The sequence below is a fragment of the Moschus berezovskii genome, chromosome 3 (genome assembly GCF_049115385.1).
Source record: "Moschus berezovskii isolate FMDL1 chromosome 3, NW_MosBer_1.0, whole genome shotgun sequence".
In the NCBI taxonomy this organism is placed as follows: domain Eukaryota; kingdom Metazoa; phylum Chordata; class Mammalia; order Artiodactyla; family Moschidae; genus Moschus; species Moschus berezovskii.
Genome location: NC_142462.1, coordinates 15,737,089 through 15,754,632, shown reverse-complemented (window position 1 = coordinate 15,754,632; position 17,544 = coordinate 15,737,089). Strand labels below are relative to the sequence as shown.

Sequence of the window (17,544 nt, the reverse complement as noted above, 5' to 3'; positions counted from 1 at the left end):
GGATAGCAGGCACAGTCAGCAGAGGAGAAAGGCACGTGGGGAGAAGTCCAGGGGAGACTGGGGGCCAGCTTCTAGCACTGCTTCTGCAGAGTCATACAGGATGCTGCCTTGAATTCCCTCAGCAGTGAGTTGTGATAACACCTGTGAGATGTAGCCGACTAGTGTGAGTCAGTCTGTCCAGCTTTTTTATTCGCGGTTGATCAGCCTCTGCCTATCAGCTGCCAAAATTTCAGACTTCCAGAAGGAATGCAGGTGTTCATATAAACTATCGTATGTGAGCACTCTTATCAGGGGACGGTGCCAAAATCTAAGTTCCCGGATACCAGCCAGGGCCACTTTCTTGTAAGCAGGTACATTATACAGTGGGTGATTTAGTAGTAGACTACAATAGTTCAGTCACACAGGCCCTAACTCACCCTAACACTACAGCTACCAGCTTTGTGACCTTAAGCTGCAGCCTCTTTCTCTCCTGTGTAATGGGGGTAATAATGCTACCTTTTCTCACGGGATTGTTGTGAGGATTAAAGGAGGATGTATTTAAAACAGTCCCTGCTGTGTGCATGTGTGCTCACTTACTAAGTCATTTCCAACTCTTCGTGACCGCATGCACTGTAGCCCCCAGGGTCCTCTGTTCATGGGAGTCTCCATGCTGGAACACTGGAGTGGGTTACCATTTCCTCCAGGGGATCTTCCCATCCCAGGGACTGAACCTGTAACTCCTGTATTAACAGGCAGATTCTTTACCACTGAGCCTCCTAGGAAGCCCTTACCTATTGTATGGAAGTACTCAAATATTTGGTGTTTATTATTAGTTCTTATAAATATTAGTTTATATGAACTTATAGGTATATAAATTTAAATATATATAAATATAAATTTATATAAAATATTAGTTTTTATAAACCCATGTTCTGGAGAGGAATGATTATGTTATTTGATAGGATTTATTATGGTAATGAATATACAAGGACATGAGCAGAGAAATTTTAAATGTAGCAACACTGGACCTGGAATAGAGGCTTATTAGGATATTTAAAAATTATGAAATTTTTGTTGTCAGCATCCATCTCTGATTTGAATTGCTTGAAAATTTGTTGTACATTCTATTTTTTAAGGGAAGAACTGAAAGAACAACTAGAAAAGAAAAAGAAAGGCTCCAAGGCATTGGCTGAATTTGAAGAAAAAATGAATGAGGTTTGTAAATTGTGCCTTTAGAAAAAGAGACTAATCTTTTTTCTTAAAAAAAAATGAGATAATTTTTAATAAGCCAAGAGTTTGGGCCTAGCTCTTTATGGGGGCTCTGTATTTTAGAAGTGTTTTTGTTACATTGGATATGGTTTGTATTTAAATATTTGACTTCTTTAAAAAAGAAATAGAGAAAAACCATCTTACAGTAATTTAAATCATCTTAAGTTTTCTAAATGTTAGGTTCTTCCCTTCTCTCGCCTAGTCCCTAGGCCCCCATCTTACCCTGAGATTTCCATGATGATGTTTGCTTGTTTTGATTATAAATCTACATGTAGTATTTCAGCCACAGTATAGATTAATTGAACTTTTATTGTCTGGAAAAAGAATTTAACCACCTTTCGTAAAAAGAAAAAAGTTCTCAGTTTTAGTAATAGCAACCTATTCCTCCTTTCAGTATACGGTGTAGAATTTCCACCTCATAATATCCTCTTTGAAAGGAGCTTCTTAGAGGCTCCTTTGGTGACAGGGAAAAGGATTCTTAAACCTGCAGCATTTTTGACTGTAATTAGAGGCTGATATGGGAGCAAGATAGAGGATGGAAGGAAGGAAGTAGTTGTCTGTACATTTCGGTGTAAAAGGAGAAGGGGGCGACAGAGGATGAGATGGTTGGGTGGCATCACTGACTCAATGGACGTGAGTTTGAACAAACTCAGGGAGATAATAAAGGACAGGGAAGCCTGGCGTGCTGCAGTTCGTGGGGTCGCAAAGAGTTGGACACAACTTAGCTACTGAACAACAAACAAAAGACAACAACATTTAGATATATTAGGAGGGGAGAGATGACTTCTGATGTGTTTATAATTTTTCTGCAGAACTGGAAGAAAGAACTAGAAAAACACAGGGAGAAATTGTTAAGTGGAAGTGAGAGCTCATCCAAAAAAAGACAGGTAATGCCATTTTTAGTCTACTGCTATTCTCAGTCTCAGAGTTGGGTTTACATAATAGTGCTGTGCACTGCTGTTAATAAGTCCATTGGAAAACACTACCTTATTTAGATTTATACTTGTATTTGTTTGCTTTTAGAGAAAGAAAAAAGAAAAGAAGAAATCTGGTAGGGTGAGCAAAAGTTTTCCATTTTTCTAAATGTTATAATCAAGAGCTTACAAAACAAAAAGTAAGAGTAATTGATACACCTGTATGTTAACTCTAGATAAGTCCGAGTCTGGAGGTCCTTTGGTAGTTGTGGGTGGGTTTGTTCTGTTAGTGATAATAAAAGGAAGATGCTGACCTCCTCATAACCTAGTGACTCCTTCACTACAGTTAAAGAGGGAAAATTGACCACATCTTTTGTTACTTTGGGGGGCGGTGTGAAATTTGACATTTAATATTTAAGTCATATGGCATCCATTTCTCAGAAACTAGATTGATCTCATTAAGTATTTGAGAGACTTAGTAAAAGAAAAGTTCCTGCATCTCACAAGCTTTAATTGTTTTGTGCTTGGTCAAGTATTCATCTTCTTCTTCATCAAGCTCTGATTCTTCCAGCAGTTCTTCAGATTCTGAAGATGAGGTAATGTTTGCTGTCATGATGAAATATGAAATACATGAAATAGCATCTCTGATATCTTTCATAACAAGGGGAAACCTATTATGAAGTATCTGTTGGAAATGTTTACTTCCAAGTTTTGATTGATTATCTCTGAGAGCACTGACATGAATAAATAACTAGATACTTAAATATTGGTAAATGTATTTTTTAGATTCCTAAATTTGTCTTGTTCCTTTAAGAATATTAGTAGAAGAAATAGATTTAAAAATCAGAAAGTCTGTTTTAGCTAAGAATTACATGTGACTCAAATCACTTAATGTTTTTTAATTTTTAAAAAAGTGATGTATATTTTAGATATTAATTTTTAAATAAAACATATTTACAAGCTGATATTTTCATTAAGTTTTGTTCATTGATAAAGTTTTTATGTCAATTAAATGCAAAGAATATATACAACAAAACAAAGCAAATTATTTATGTTTCATGTAGGATAAGAGACAAGGAAAAAGAAAAAAGAAAAAGAAGAGTCGTTCACATAAATCTTCTGAAAGTTCCATGTCAGAAACTGAATCAGACAATAAGGTAAAATTGTTTAAATGAGCAATGTTTTGGGCAGCAGACATTTAATTAGATTTTTCTTTTAGTTCTAACTATCTTAAATAGCTCTCAGTGTTGAAATGTGATAATGTTTTTTGTACTTTGATGCACTTAATATTGTACATAGGGCATTTAATTGTTCTCTAAATGCTTTGACATATAGGTCTCCGTGTCTCAAAATTTTCATGGTAACTTTATGATAAACATGGCAGACATTGTTTTTCCCATCTTCATAAAGAATTTGTAGTGCAGATAAAAAGCATCTTGCTTAAATTCATACAAATAGAATTGGAAGTTCAATCTGTCTTCTGATATCTGATCCTTTTTATGGTACTATACCTCATCTGTTCTGTACTACCCAGAATTATCAGGTACAATTAACTCTCAAACATTAGTGGTCATAAGAAATATATGCAGGTCATAATAAAAATATAGATTTCTGGGCCCCATTTCCACAGTCCAATTTAGTGAGGCTGATGAGGATCAGAAGTCTACATTTTTAACAAATAGTCTCTATGATTCTGACGTGGTGTTTCACAGTTGGACAAGCACTGTCCCGAGGGTCAAGGAGAACAAAACCACTAAATGGTTTTATAGTGGATATCTACTTGACCTACTGAGATTTCTTCTGATAAAATGCCAGGCGTCTAGGAAGTACTCAGTAGATGGTAGTTTTGCTTTTAAAGCAGAAGAGCCAGTTTACTGATACGGATAGCTAACGTTTATTGAATGCCTGCTATGTATTAGACCTAGTTCTAAAGCACCTGACTTTTAATTCAGTCCTCTCAGCAACTCTATGAAGTAGATATTTGTTTATCCCATTTTATGGATAATGAAGGCTCAGAGAGGTTAATAGCTAGCTCAGAGGAATTCAAAAGTAGAAATTCTTGCCTGGAAGTACATTTCTTTCAATCATAATCACCTTTTTGATATTTTTTCTTCCTTATGGTATAATGCCCTATCTTTCACATTTAAAATTAATATATATATATGTTTGTTTAGGATAGTTTAAAAAAGAAAAAGAAGTCAAAAGATGCAACTGAGAAAGAAAAGGTAATTTATATTTTACGTTGCCTTTTTTATATTTATATATATATATATATTTTTAGTATTTATTTATTTTGACTGCACTAGGTCTTCGTTGCTTTGTGTGGACTTCCTCTAGTTGCAGTGAGTGGTAGCTACTCTTTGTTGCAGTACGTGGGCTTCTCATTGCCGAGGCTTCACTTGTTACAGGCTCTGAGGCATGCGGGCTTCAGTAGCTGTGGCGCACAGGCTCAGTAATTATAGTACATGGGTTTAGTTGCTCTGTGGCATGTGGAATCTTCCCGGACCAGGGATTGAACCCATGTCCCTTGCACTGACAGGTGTATTCTTCCCACTGAGCCACCAGGGAAATCCCTACATTGTTTTAAGATACTTCATTTCTTTTAAGAATTGCTTCAAGAAATTAACAGTAAAGCATTCCCTTTTTAACTTAAGAGATTTATTTTGCTTATTGGATTTGTTATTGAAGGTAAAATATCAGAAGAGTATTCCTGCGAAGAGTTTGTGTAGATGTAATGTATTATCTCAAAATTGAAATAATGAAGTTTTAAACATTCCATTTGTTTCCTCATTTCAAACAAGGTCCTTTTAATGAAAGAACATGGATTTCTGTTTCAAATTGAGTGTACCATAGATAATTTGAAAAAAATTTTTTCTATTGTAAGTAGATGTTTTATCATCATTTATAGCTTATCTATGCTTAATGCTAAATTTATGCCTTTCTGAGTTTCTAATTTATAATGTTTAGTCTTTCTGATTTCCTGGAGAAGGAAATGGCAACCCACTCCAGTGTTCTTGCCTGGGAAATCCCATAGACAGAGGAGGCTGGCAGGCTATAGTCCATGGGGTCACAAAGAGTCAGACACAAGTTAGCAACTGAGCACATATGCAGTCTTTTTGATTATTAAAAATAAAAGCCTAAAGAAAGCATTACTAATAAAAGAAAACTAAATACCAAATTTTATTCAGTGTCACCAAATTCTATTCAGTCTTTTTATATCATTCCAATGGACATGAAGTTGGGCAAATTCTGGGAGATGGAGAGGGACAGGGAGGCCTGGTGTGCTGCAGTTGCAAAGAGTCGGACACAACTTGGTGACTGAACAGCAACAAAAATTAAGGTGAAATTCATATAATATACTATGAACCATCTTTAAATTATAATTTGGTGATACTTAGTTTATGTACAATGTTGGGCATTGATCTGCTCTTTAGTTTCAAGACTTTTTCATAATTCCATTAAAAATACCCATACTCATCTGTGTTTCTTCTCTTCTCATCCTGTGTTAGCCTCCAGTCTGCTTTATGTCTCTGTGGATTTATGTGTTCTGGCTGTATCATATAAAAGCAGTTATACTGTATATGACCTTTTGTGTCTGGCTTCTTTCCCTTAGTCTGTAATGTTTTCTTGGGTATATATGTAGAAGAGGTTTTTTTTTTTGTTTTTTTTTAGTTTGCAAATAAACAACACTAATAAAGAAGCCATATTGACAAAGTTGGTTTCATTAATTTCAAGGATATAAAGTTTATTAATATAACTTGCCATATTAACTGGTCAAAGGAAGGAAACTGTGTGATTATTTTCATAGTTCCAATAGGGTGTGATATAATTTCAACAGAAATGCCTGATTTTCAAAACCATTATAAAATAATAAGCAGTTACTTTCATGTGTTTTAAAAAAATGTAAAACTGAAAACTGGCAGTTTACAAACATGAAATAACTAATAAAACATCTGCACTATGATTTTGAAGTACTTCAAAATATACAAAATACAGAGTAATATATACATATATATTAAATAACCAGTAGAATTAACAAATGGTTGACATTTTGTCATGTCTTGTTTTATGGCAGAAGTCTCTGTCACACTCTCCTTCACTATAGGCAGCTGTTTTTGAAATTACTGTGTATCCTTCCCATCCACCTTTATATATATAAGTGTGTGTTCACACATATTTTCAAAATGGTATCATTGTGTTTTCTTCTGAAACTTGCTTTTTTTTCATACAACATTGCTGTTGACATTTATGCTTCTTGATACTCTCAAGTTTCTTCTGCTTCTAATATTCCATTATTTTAATGCACCACAATTTGTATTTCCATTCTTTTGTTTGTAGACATCTAGGTTATTTTCTTTCTTCAGTAGTGCAAACAGTGCTGCAGTGGCTATTTGTTATGTATTTCTCCTTTTCCTTAGCTTTTTGTTGATTTTTCTAAGGTATACCTGGGACTATAATTTCTGGGTCCAGGGAACATATTAATACACTTAACTTGTCTGCATTTTACTCACCAAAGTGCTTAATTTCTAATTTACATTCCTACTAGTAATATATGATAGTACCCTTGTTCCTCGTACATACTTACCACACTGTTGAGACCTCCTTTTTTGCTAGTTTAATGTATAGAAATATCTGAGCTCCTTCATTTATTAGCCATGCAGATTTCATTCTCTGTGGATTGCCTCTGCATGGTCTTGGCCCATTTTTCTGTTTGATTTTAATCTTTCCAATTGGTAAGAGTTATATACCTTGATTGCTAATCTTTCAGACACATAGTTAACATCTCTTAAGAGAAGTCTACAGTTTCTCTTAATCTTATTTAGGATGTCTATTATAATCTTTTAATGTTTTTAATTTTCAGTGATATATATATATCAATCATTATTTTTAGCTCCATTTTTATTTTAAATTGTTCTAAAAGTGCTTGGCAATATAATACCTAATTAGAAAATATAATGGAAAAATATATTTCATTTATAAGATTTACAAAATATATATAGGAAAATCGTAAGGAAGTGAGCAGGACTAATTTAAAGAAAACTATACACATCTATTCAGAAACACATGAAAATTTAATAAAATTTCTGTGTGTGACTTGCCCTGCTAGAAGTTGAAACATTTTTCATATACTTTGATTAAAGCAATGTGGTATGGTACAGGAATAGAAAAAACAATGTAACATTGTAGAGTCCAGGTAAAAATTGGTGAGTATTTGTGGAATTTAATATATGCCAGAGGTGGCATTTCTTGGGCCAAAGTGACTAACCATTTGAAAAATTTAAAGTTTAACACTCCTACCGACTCGATGGACATGAGTTTAAGTGAACTCCGGGAGTTGGTGATGGACAGGGAGGCCTGGCGTGCTGTGATTCATGGGGTCGCAAAGAGTCGGTCACGACTGAGCAACTGAACTGAACTGAAGGCCAAATAAATTCCCAGATAAGTGAGAAATGTATGAAAATGTAGCTAGAGAAAGACATGGATGAATATAACATCAGAGTGAGAAGGGCCTTTGCCTCAAAACCCTGGAACTTTTGACCATATAATTCAAATTCTGAATGGCAAAAAGACATCTAAGCTATGAACAAAGTTTAAATACATATGAATAGACTAAGAAAAACTACTAGGAATGTGTAAGACAAAAAACTTGATCTTCAATAATTAAGGGAAAGAGAATACCTCACACGCATAAAAATAGGCAAAACACGTGTGTGTGTGTGTGTACTTAGTTGTGTCCGATTCTGTAACCCCATAGACTGCAGCCTGCCAGGCTCCTCTGTCCACAGCATTTTCCGGGCAAGAATACTGGAGTGGGTTGCTATTTCCTACTCCAGGGGATCTTTCTGACCTAAGGATTGAAACTCTGTCTCTTGCATCTCCTCCATTGGCAAGGTAGATTCTTTACCACTGTGCCACCTGGGAAACCCAAAAAACATATTTAAGCAATTCTTAAAGAAAATATGAACTGTATTCTAATAATCTGAGACTGCTATGACTGATGAAAGAATCTGATGAAGAGGCTTTTTTGTGAGGTGTGATTGATGAATGAATGAAATACACAATTTTGAGGATTGTGGGAGAGGGAGACAGTCGTTTGGATGAAGGCTACTTTGGTTTTTTATTTAGTTTTTATTGTTAGATAAAGATTTTGCCCTCACATACCCTTTACTCTGTTTCAACTTTAATAGCAAAAACCTAAATGCCTGCCCTCCAGAAGGAGATGGGTTAAGTAATTGTGGGATATACTTTCAGTGATACATATTTTCAATGTATATCGAAAGTGGCCAAAAATGATGGTGTAATTGACATGGAAAGATACTATTGGGTGAGAAGAGTGGGTTGCATAAACAGGTATTTATGTAAAGGCATACATACACACATAGATGTTTCCTAAAATCCCTGTAGTGGGATTTGGGTGCATTTTCTTATAATGAATTATTTCTACCAAAATAATAAAGCCTTTTACAGAAACAAATCACCTGTAATCTAATGTGTATCATCACTTTTAGTTTATTTTCTTCTTTCCATCTTCAAAATTGGGTTCATGCTATAGAAAAAATGGTCATTTTTTTTCTGTGTAAGATTAGGTGGTGAGCATTTTTTCCTTTATATGGTTTTGTTTTTGTTATGAACTACTTCATACATACAGATAAAGTATATAGAAAATATAAAATGACAACTGGCATATCCAGAATGCAGCTTTAATAAATCTTCATGTTTTGTCATTTTTGCTTCAGATGTTTTCAGAGTAGTTCTCCCTTCTCCCAGTCTTCTCTCCTTTTCTTCCCCTGAGTTTACATTTTCTCATCATTAAATGCTTAGGGATTTAGTTTGGGGGTTTTCTGTTTTGTTTTTTAATGTGAATTTAACACTTTGAATGCATTAAAGTGCAGTGATCTTTTTAGATTCTTTTCTATTGTACTAGGCCTGTCTGATCCAAACCTGGATTGAAACAAAAGAGTTAGAATGCAAAGGACCCAAATCTTATACTATGTTTTCATTAACTCTTTAAGATCCTATCATGTTTAATTAGAGAAAATAAGTCGATGTATAGTTATTTCTTTTCAGGTTACTTAATAAGAGTAACTTTTATGGAAATTAGAAACTGATTCCTGATAATTAGCACCAATTTTAGACAGTTCTAAAATGAAAATGGGTAGTTTTTGTGATAACAGAAAAAATTTTTAAGTAGAACTTAGAAACGTAAAATTCTTGTGGCATACTGTTGTATCTGAGTCAGCATACATGTATTTATTTTTCATAGGACATTAAAGGGCTCAGCAAAAAAAGAAAGATGTATCCAGAAGATAAACCATTATCATCTGAGTCAGAGTCAGAATCAGAGTATACTGAGGAGGTAAGTATATAATTAAATCCATTTTCTTTACTTTAAAATATCTAGTTATTTGACTTAATAAATGTGAATTATTAAAAAATAATTTTTCATAAGTATTTGACTCACTTTTCTAACATGTTAAAGAAATGCCATTTAAGAATAAATTCTGTGTTTTTACAGAAGATAGTAATACAGTTTTTATTTTGATAATTATATTCCCGCATACCTTTCCAATCTGAGAACTTGTATTTTTACTCTCCTAATATTTTCTTTAAATTTTCTACCATTTTGATGACATGAAAAATACTGTATAGTATGTAGCACATTAAGCATTACCTTCTTTTGGTTTTGAGCTGCTCTTTAGGAAGCAGAAAGGTTATAAGGTAAAGCAGAAATGTTGACAGGACCTCAGTTTTCCTACCCATAAAAGGAGGGACTATGATTAGGTAATCTGCTGCTGCTGCTGCTAAGTCGTGTCCAACTCTGTGCGACCCCGTGGACTGCAGCCTACCAGGCTCCTCCGCCCATGGGATTTTCCAGGCAAGAGTACCGGAGTGGGGTGCTATTGCCTTCTCTGTTGGGTAATCTAGACCGTCCTTTTCAGCTATAATATCCATGTCTTAGATTTTATACTCTAATGAAATTAGAGTCCATTCTTAGTTCATTTAACGTTTATAAGTTATCATCTTTGATGTAGTCCTTTGCTTAGACTTGAATTCCTCATTTGAAAAATAAAACCTATAGCAGTTTTGTAGCAATATTTCACACTATTCGTTTAATAAAATTTTTAGGTTATATAGCTTACCTGTACACTTTTTATATTATTGATAGTATCCCCTAAAGAAATAAAAATGAATAGAAGAAAATAGAATATAATTTTATAAAATTATATTTCAGTATATAAGTATTTGCGCATAATAATACTAGAAGACATAAAATACTGAGCTGCAGCAAAATTCAGGCTATAGCAGGCAAATTGACCTATGCCCTTAAAAAGCCATACAATAGCATTGTTATCGGTGACATTTTTTAAAATGGTAGACAATTCCCAGTAAAGCTCCAAATGAAACAAAACACAGTCTTCCCTCTGTTTACATGGTATCGCTCTTGTGGGACATTTACTATCCTGTCATTCTCCCATGTCTGCAGGTGTTGTCTCTTACATAAAATGGCATAGTAAATAGTTGTGTGTAGCCTATGCACATCCTCCCATATACTTTTAACTTATCTGTAGAGTGCATGTAATACCTAATATAATGTAAACGCTATATACATAGTTGCTGGCATGTGGCCAGTTCAAGTTTTGCTTTTTGAAACTTTCTGCCTTTTTTTTCCCCAAAGTAAAACAAATTTGTTTACTTCTGGCTGTGCTGAATCTTCGTTGCTGGGTGGGCTTTTCTCTCGTCGCAGTGAGCAGGCCTCTCACTGCAGTGGCTTCTCCTGTGGAGCGTGGGCCCTAGGGTGCGAGGGCTTCAGTAGTTGTGGCACATGGGCACACTTGATCCACGGCATGTGGGATCTTCATGGATGCAGGGATTGAACCCGCATCTCTGGTATTGCAGGTGGATTCTTTACCACTGAGCCACCAGGGAATCTCCTTCCCAAATATTTTTGATCCATGGTTGATTGAATCCATGGGTGCTGAACCCGTGGATATGGAGGACCAACTATGTGTTAAAACCCAGTATAAAATACTTTGTGTTCATATTTTAAAAAACTTGTTCAGTCACTCAGTCATGTCTGACTCTGCAACCCCCATGGACTGCAGCACACCAAGCTTCCTTCACTATCTCCTGAAGTATGCTCACGCTCTTGTCCATTGAGTCAATGATGCCATCCAACCATTTCATCCTCTGTCATCCCCTTCTCCTCCTGCCCTCAATCTTCCCCAGCATCAGGATCTTCTCCAGTGAGTCGGCTCTTCACATCAGGTGGCCAAATTCAGCTTCAGCATCAGTCCTTCAATGAATATTCAATTCCTTGCGGATTGACTAGTTTGATCTCCTTGCTGTCCAAGGAACTCTCAAAAGTCTTCTCCAGCACCACAGTTTGAAAGCATCAGTTCTTAGGTGCTCAGCTTTCATTATGGTCCAACTCACATCCGTATATATGACTACTGGAAAAACCATAGCTTTGACTACATGGACCTTGTTGGCAAAGGAACATCTCTGCTTTTTAATACGCTGTCTAGGTTTGTCATTGCTTTCCTTCTGAGGGGCAAGCATCTTTTAGTCTTGTGGTTGCAGTCACCATTTTCCCCATGTATTTGCCATGAAGTAATGAGACTGGAGGCCATGGTCTTAGTTTTTTGAATGGTGAGTTTTAAGCCAGCTTTTTCACTCTCTTCTTTGGCCGTCATCAAGAGGCTGTTTAGTTCCTCTTCACTTTTTGCCGTTAGGGTGGTGGTATCTGCACATGAGGTTATTGATACTTCTCTCAGCAATACTGATTTCAGCTTGTGATTCATCCGGCCTGGCATTTCAAGCATGATGTACTCTGCATTTAAGTTAAATAAATAGGGTAACAGTATATACCCTTAATGTACTCCTTTCCCAATTTTGAACCAGTTCGTTGTTCAATGTTCAGTTCTAACTGTTGCTTCTTGACCTGCATACAGATTTCTCAGGATACAGGTCAGGTGGTCTGGTATTGCTTTCTCTTAGAATTTTGCAGTTTGCTGTGATCCACACAGTCAAAGGCTTTAGTGTAGTCAATGAAGCAGAAGCAGATTTTTTTCTCAAATTCCCTTTCTTTTTCTGTGATCCGGTGGATGTTGGCAATTTGATATGTGGTGGTTCCTCTGCCTTTTCTAAATCCCTTGTCTATCTGGAAGTTCTCGGTTCGCATACTACTGAAGCCTAGTTTGAAGGACTTTGAGCATAACCCTGCTAGCATGTGAAATGAGCACAATTTTGCAGTAGTGTGAGCACTTTGGCATTGCCCTCTTAGGGATTGGAATGAAAACTGACCTTTTCCAATCCCGTAGCGGCTGTTTAGTTTTCCAAATTTGTTGGCATCTTGAGAGCAGCACTTAAACAGCAACATCTTTTAGGACTTTTTACTTTTTATAATTGGGTCCATCATGTGAATGTCCAGCAGGCTGTTGAAAGTTTACGTCAGGGCTGGCCTAGGCCTGCACGACAGCCCTGCCCACTTGGTCATTGTGATGGCAGGAGTGCCACCAGGAACAGTATTGTTACTTTGTGAGTGTTTTCACAAGAGAACTACCACCCCTGTTGAAAGCTAATAGTCTCTAATGTTTACTTGTTCTATTCCTTTAGTCTGTTCATTCTATTTGTTAGTTGCTGCTGCTGCTGCTGTGTCACTTCAGTCGTGTCCGACTCTGTGTGACCCCATAGACAGAAGCCCACCAGGGTCCCCCGTCCCTGGGATTCTCCAGGCAGGAACACTGGAGTGGGTTGCCATTTCCTTCTCCAATGTGTGAAAGTGAAGTCGCTCAGTCGTGTCTGACCCTTAGCGACCCCACGGACTACATACAGCCTACCAGGCTCCTCCATCCATGGGATTTTCCAGGCAAGAGTACTGGAGTGGCTTGCCATTGCCTTCTCCGTGATTTGTTAGTTACTTTTCATATATTTAACATATAGTAACCAGCAGATAAACAATTCAACATTTTGGCAATTTCGGCCCTTCAGTATTATAATATGTTGTATTAATTAACTATTTCTTAATATAAAATGTTATACTGGGATTTAACATTAATACACATCAGCTTTAGCACCTTTGAATGTAATGTAAATCCAGTGTATCACACTTTAAAATATTTAAATAAAACATTAATGGGGTAATAATTGTTACTTAAAAAGATTTTAATCAGTTCATTATACCAAATATACTATATACATTTTTATATATATTTATATACTCATATAAAGCTCCTATTTATTACCAACACCATCGGTAAAAAAAACACCCACCGTATTCCAGCCTGCTCCCTTGAGGGCCAGTTTTACCTACATTTTACCAGGAGGCTGCAACTGACAGTAATGCATAGCAGAGGCAGGGTTCAGAGCGCATCTGTTTCCTTTCACAGCTCAAATTTTTATCTGCTGTGCCTCTACTGCTGTTTTTAGGTGCTGAACGAGTGGCTCAGTGGTAAAGAATCTGCCTGCAATGCAGGAGCCCCAGGTCCAATTCCTGGGTCAGGAAGATCCCCTGGAGAAGGGAATGGCAACCCACTCCAGTATTCTTGCTTGGAGAATCCCATGGACAGCAGTGCCTGGTGAGCTACAGTCAGTCCATGGGGTCACAAAGAATCAAACGTGACTGAGCAACTAACCCTTTCACTTTCCTTGAAAAGTTTTTCATTGAATCCTCCCTGTGATTTAACATAGGTTTAAGGAACAACAAAGCAACTTAAAATGTTATTTCATTGTCAAGTTTTTTACATAAAAATTTTAAAGATGCAAGTTATATTAGTGAATGAAAAAAAATGCCTTGGGTATAAGTTACATATTTAACTTTTCTCCACAAAAATTTTAATTCTGTAGGTACGAGCAAAAAAGAAGAAAAGCAGTGAAGAACGAGAAAAAATAACAGCAAGTATCACATGTTTTTTCGTGGTAATAGTATAGCTGTTTTGTTTAATACAAACATCATGATAAAGCATGATTGCATTTACTAGAACTAAATATTTATTGAGAAGTTCAGCAGCTTCACTTAATGAGTTGGAGAAAGTTAAATTGGCTCAGAATAAAAGGAAGCATATCCTGGTAACATTTCAGTATTTCACTGTTAAAACCGTAAGCTTAAACTTTTATTTGACTTCCTTAAACGATACTAGGAAACATGAAACTAAAGTATGGTGATTCCCTCCATCTTCAAGAGAAGTTATTCCCAGATCTGCCAAACCTGATACTAACAGGAAAAGGCTCTTGAAGCACAAGCTTCAGTGAAAAGTAAGCAGGAATGTGACAGCATAAATGATTCAGTAATAAAGATGATTCTTGTCATTTCTCAAGCCAGCTCTACTGCTGTGCAGGTTGAGAAGTTGGAAGAAGAGAATAAGGAAAGTGGACCTGGTATCCAGTGAGAAGCAGACCAGCCTAGAGAAAGTGTATAACAAATTACCAAAGAGAAATGGAGGTCATATCACCAGAGTAATTTAGGAGCACTCACATAAGTATGGGCTGTGGCCTTTGAAGACATTTTCTTAGGCAGAAGTAAAAGAAAAATGAACAGCATCATTTGTAGGTTTGAAAGTAACTACCTCCTCCTCAAAATGTCTTTAGCTCTTAAAATGAGAGTCCTCTGAAAAGAAGGTTCACCTGATAATGTATGATTCATAACATTTTATATGCTTCAAGATCAAGGAAACACTTAAGAGACTTTTTTCCTGAGTGGGAAAATGATTTGGGTGAAGACTGCTTTCATCTTTGGTTAGATTATTAAGACATAATTAATTTGGGATAATTGTAGTTTGTATTTGCATACTTCACTGTTTCATGCATTCAGTTCCATGTATTTATTAAGCTTCTCTGTGCAGGCATGGTTCTGTCTTGGTAGAGCTGTTGTAATGGAGTTCAAGACAGATAAGAGGGTGGTAAATGAGAGCCTGACCGAGGGAGGGAAGGCCTCTTGAAGGAAGTGAAATCAGCTGAAATCTGATTCACCAAAAAGAGCCAGCCAGTAGATGAAAGGAAGACTGTCCGAGACAAAGAGAAGAGCTCAGGACCTGTGGTGGGAGTGAGCTTGGTACATTTGAAGAAATGAAAAAAAGTAGCCTTGGTTCCTCCGTAGACGACAAAGAGGAAGAGCGTACAGTGAGGTTGGAAAGTAAGCAGAGGCCCTATGACAGAGCACACCGGGTTTTTATAAAAGCAAACAGGTGGCCTACATCAACTTTACCTTTTTAAAATATTTGACAGAGGTGATGAGTAGACATAAATGAGAAATGCTGTTATTTGTATTGTAGTGATAGTGGTGGAGATGGACTGGCCTGGTAGATTCGAGATATGTTTTGAACTTAAGTGGTAGGACTTGCTTGGTGCTTCAGGGGTGGAGAGTGGAGTTAACAGAGCAGAGTCAAAGAAGGTTAGATTATTTGGCTTAACTAAAATGATGAATTAATTAGTGGTGCCATTTACTAAAATGGTTGAGAAAGGATCTTGAGAGAAAAATTAGGCATTTTTAATGGTAGTTTTAAATATGTATGGTAGAGCTATTAATGAGGTACTTGCAGTCTTCAGAGCCTTGGACTGGATATAAAGATTGGTTTGTAAGTGGTATTTAAAGCCTGTGATTGGGAAAGCATGTGGAAAAGAAGGAAGCCCACAAAGGTTGAGCAGAGGAAGAACCAGCAAAGGAACTGAGGTCTTTGTGATAGAAGAAAAGCAGCAATGAGGCATCATGGAAGCCAAGAAGAAAAGTGTTTTAAGAACAGAGTGGCCAGCAGTCCTTTCATGAAAAAGTAACCTGTACCCAGAACTTACCTTCAGAAGTCCAAATGTAAGATTTGGACTCTGTAACAGTCCTTGTATACTTGGACTTGTAATGAGAAGAACAATGGAAGTTATTTTAAAAGCCACAAAGTAGTAAAGGCCTTAGTGGGGAGAAGGGGCGGAAAGTTCTCCTAGATTAGGGGATGGACTAGAAGTTTTGCTTTTGCCACCTCTGTGTGCCTTTTCCCTTTTTACTTTTTTTTCCTGAATATCAACACTAGTATCTTACTTGATACCCCATTTCCACATGTCTGTTTCTAAAAGGTCTGCCTTTCTCTTTTACATCAGAAAGTCAGTGTGTAGCACAATTTTAGCTTCCTTTGTCTAGTCACAATATGACTACTTTTACAATGGCCTTTTCCTCTAAAAATCAAGTGCTAAATAGACTTTTCAACTTTGCATCAGTATTTTGTACCAGTTAGTTGTTAAGTTAATGAAGTAGTCCTACCAGCCCAAGTAGTACATAATATCTGTTCCTTTTTACTTAAAAATAGGAGGTTTAGTGTATTTTTCCTTTGAAAGCTACCATTTTACAATTGTTTTACTGCAATGTGACATTTCCTTTGAGTAACTATAATTACTGCAGCTTTAAAAATTAGATAACAAATTATAGCAGTTGATACCATAATTCAATTGAATTTATTTCCTATAGGAAATGTTGTTAGAAGCTACATTGGTAGAAGCTACATTAATGTGCTACTGACATAGAGTTTTTCCTTATCTTTTGAAAATTGACCAGTACTTTCTTAATCCTCATACGGTATTATTGAGACTTTTTGAGAAATGTTTTGAGTAACTTACTGGTTTGTGTGGATTGTTTGAAATGACTACGTAGTAACTTAGAAGTACCATAGTGAAGATATTTTTAAGTGCAGGTTTCCATGTAGCGATATCTAACACGGAAATATCTTTTCAGGAAAAAACAAAAAAGAAAAAGAAGCATAAGAAACACAGTAAGAAGAAGAAAAAGAAGGCTGCTAGTTCAAGTCCTGACTCACCATAACATTAAGAAGAATCAGGATTCACTTAAAAAGAAAGTGCAATGTCTAAGGAAATTTCAACTGTGAAAATTATGACATATTTACTAAAATGCATGAATTTTCTTGTTTTTAAATTATTCCTGGACTATCAGTAGCCACTCAGATGCCACTGTGTGAAAGGGCCATAATTGTTGCCTGCTGCTTGAACATCTATTTTTTTCCCTCTTCCAGTAACTCTGGGAGGTAATACACTGCAGTCATACTAGTGGTTTAAGATATTTGGGAATAAAGTTAATATTTTGACTAGAAGTATCTAATGATAAATCAACAAAAGCTGAATCTGTATACATCATTAAGATGTAATCAGAGATGACCAGATGACTCTAGTTAACCTTTTTTGAAGTAGGGATTACGTTGATATTTCAAAATCCTTACTCTTGTAGATAAGTGTATTTTAAATTTTTCCCCTTTTTATTTACCTGGGGAAGGAGCTTTTCGGGGTGGGGGGTGGTTTGCTATCACTTTAGCTAGCAGAATAGCGTGCCTTTATCCTCACACATCTTATTTTTGTGGACACAGTAGCCATGCTTCATGGGGAGGTCAGA

At 36.2% G+C, this 17,544-nt stretch overlaps 1 protein-coding gene across 1 annotated transcript in view; it reads left to right on the top strand.

The window, feature by feature from the left end:
* The window catches only part of FAM133B (family with sequence similarity 133 member B), a 28,061-nt gene extending 10,833 nt beyond the window's left edge, over window positions 1-17,228 (top strand). The window contains exons 3-11 of the mRNA XM_088833250.1: window positions 1,116-1,194; window positions 2,061-2,135; window positions 2,272-2,304; window positions 2,696-2,758; window positions 3,227-3,319; window positions 4,337-4,387; window positions 9,427-9,519; window positions 14,010-14,057; window positions 16,876-17,228. Of these exons, the coding sequence (XP_088689376.1) occupies window positions 1,116-1,194; window positions 2,061-2,135; window positions 2,272-2,304; window positions 2,696-2,758; window positions 3,227-3,319; window positions 4,337-4,387; window positions 9,427-9,519; window positions 14,010-14,057; window positions 16,876-16,962 (622 nt within the window). The 3' untranslated portion in view covers window positions 16,963-17,228. The remainder of the gene's footprint in view (window positions 1-1,115; window positions 1,195-2,060; window positions 2,136-2,271; window positions 2,305-2,695; window positions 2,759-3,226; window positions 3,320-4,336; window positions 4,388-9,426; window positions 9,520-14,009; window positions 14,058-16,875) is intronic.
* The last annotated feature ends 316 nt before the right edge of the window (window positions 17,229-17,544 follow it).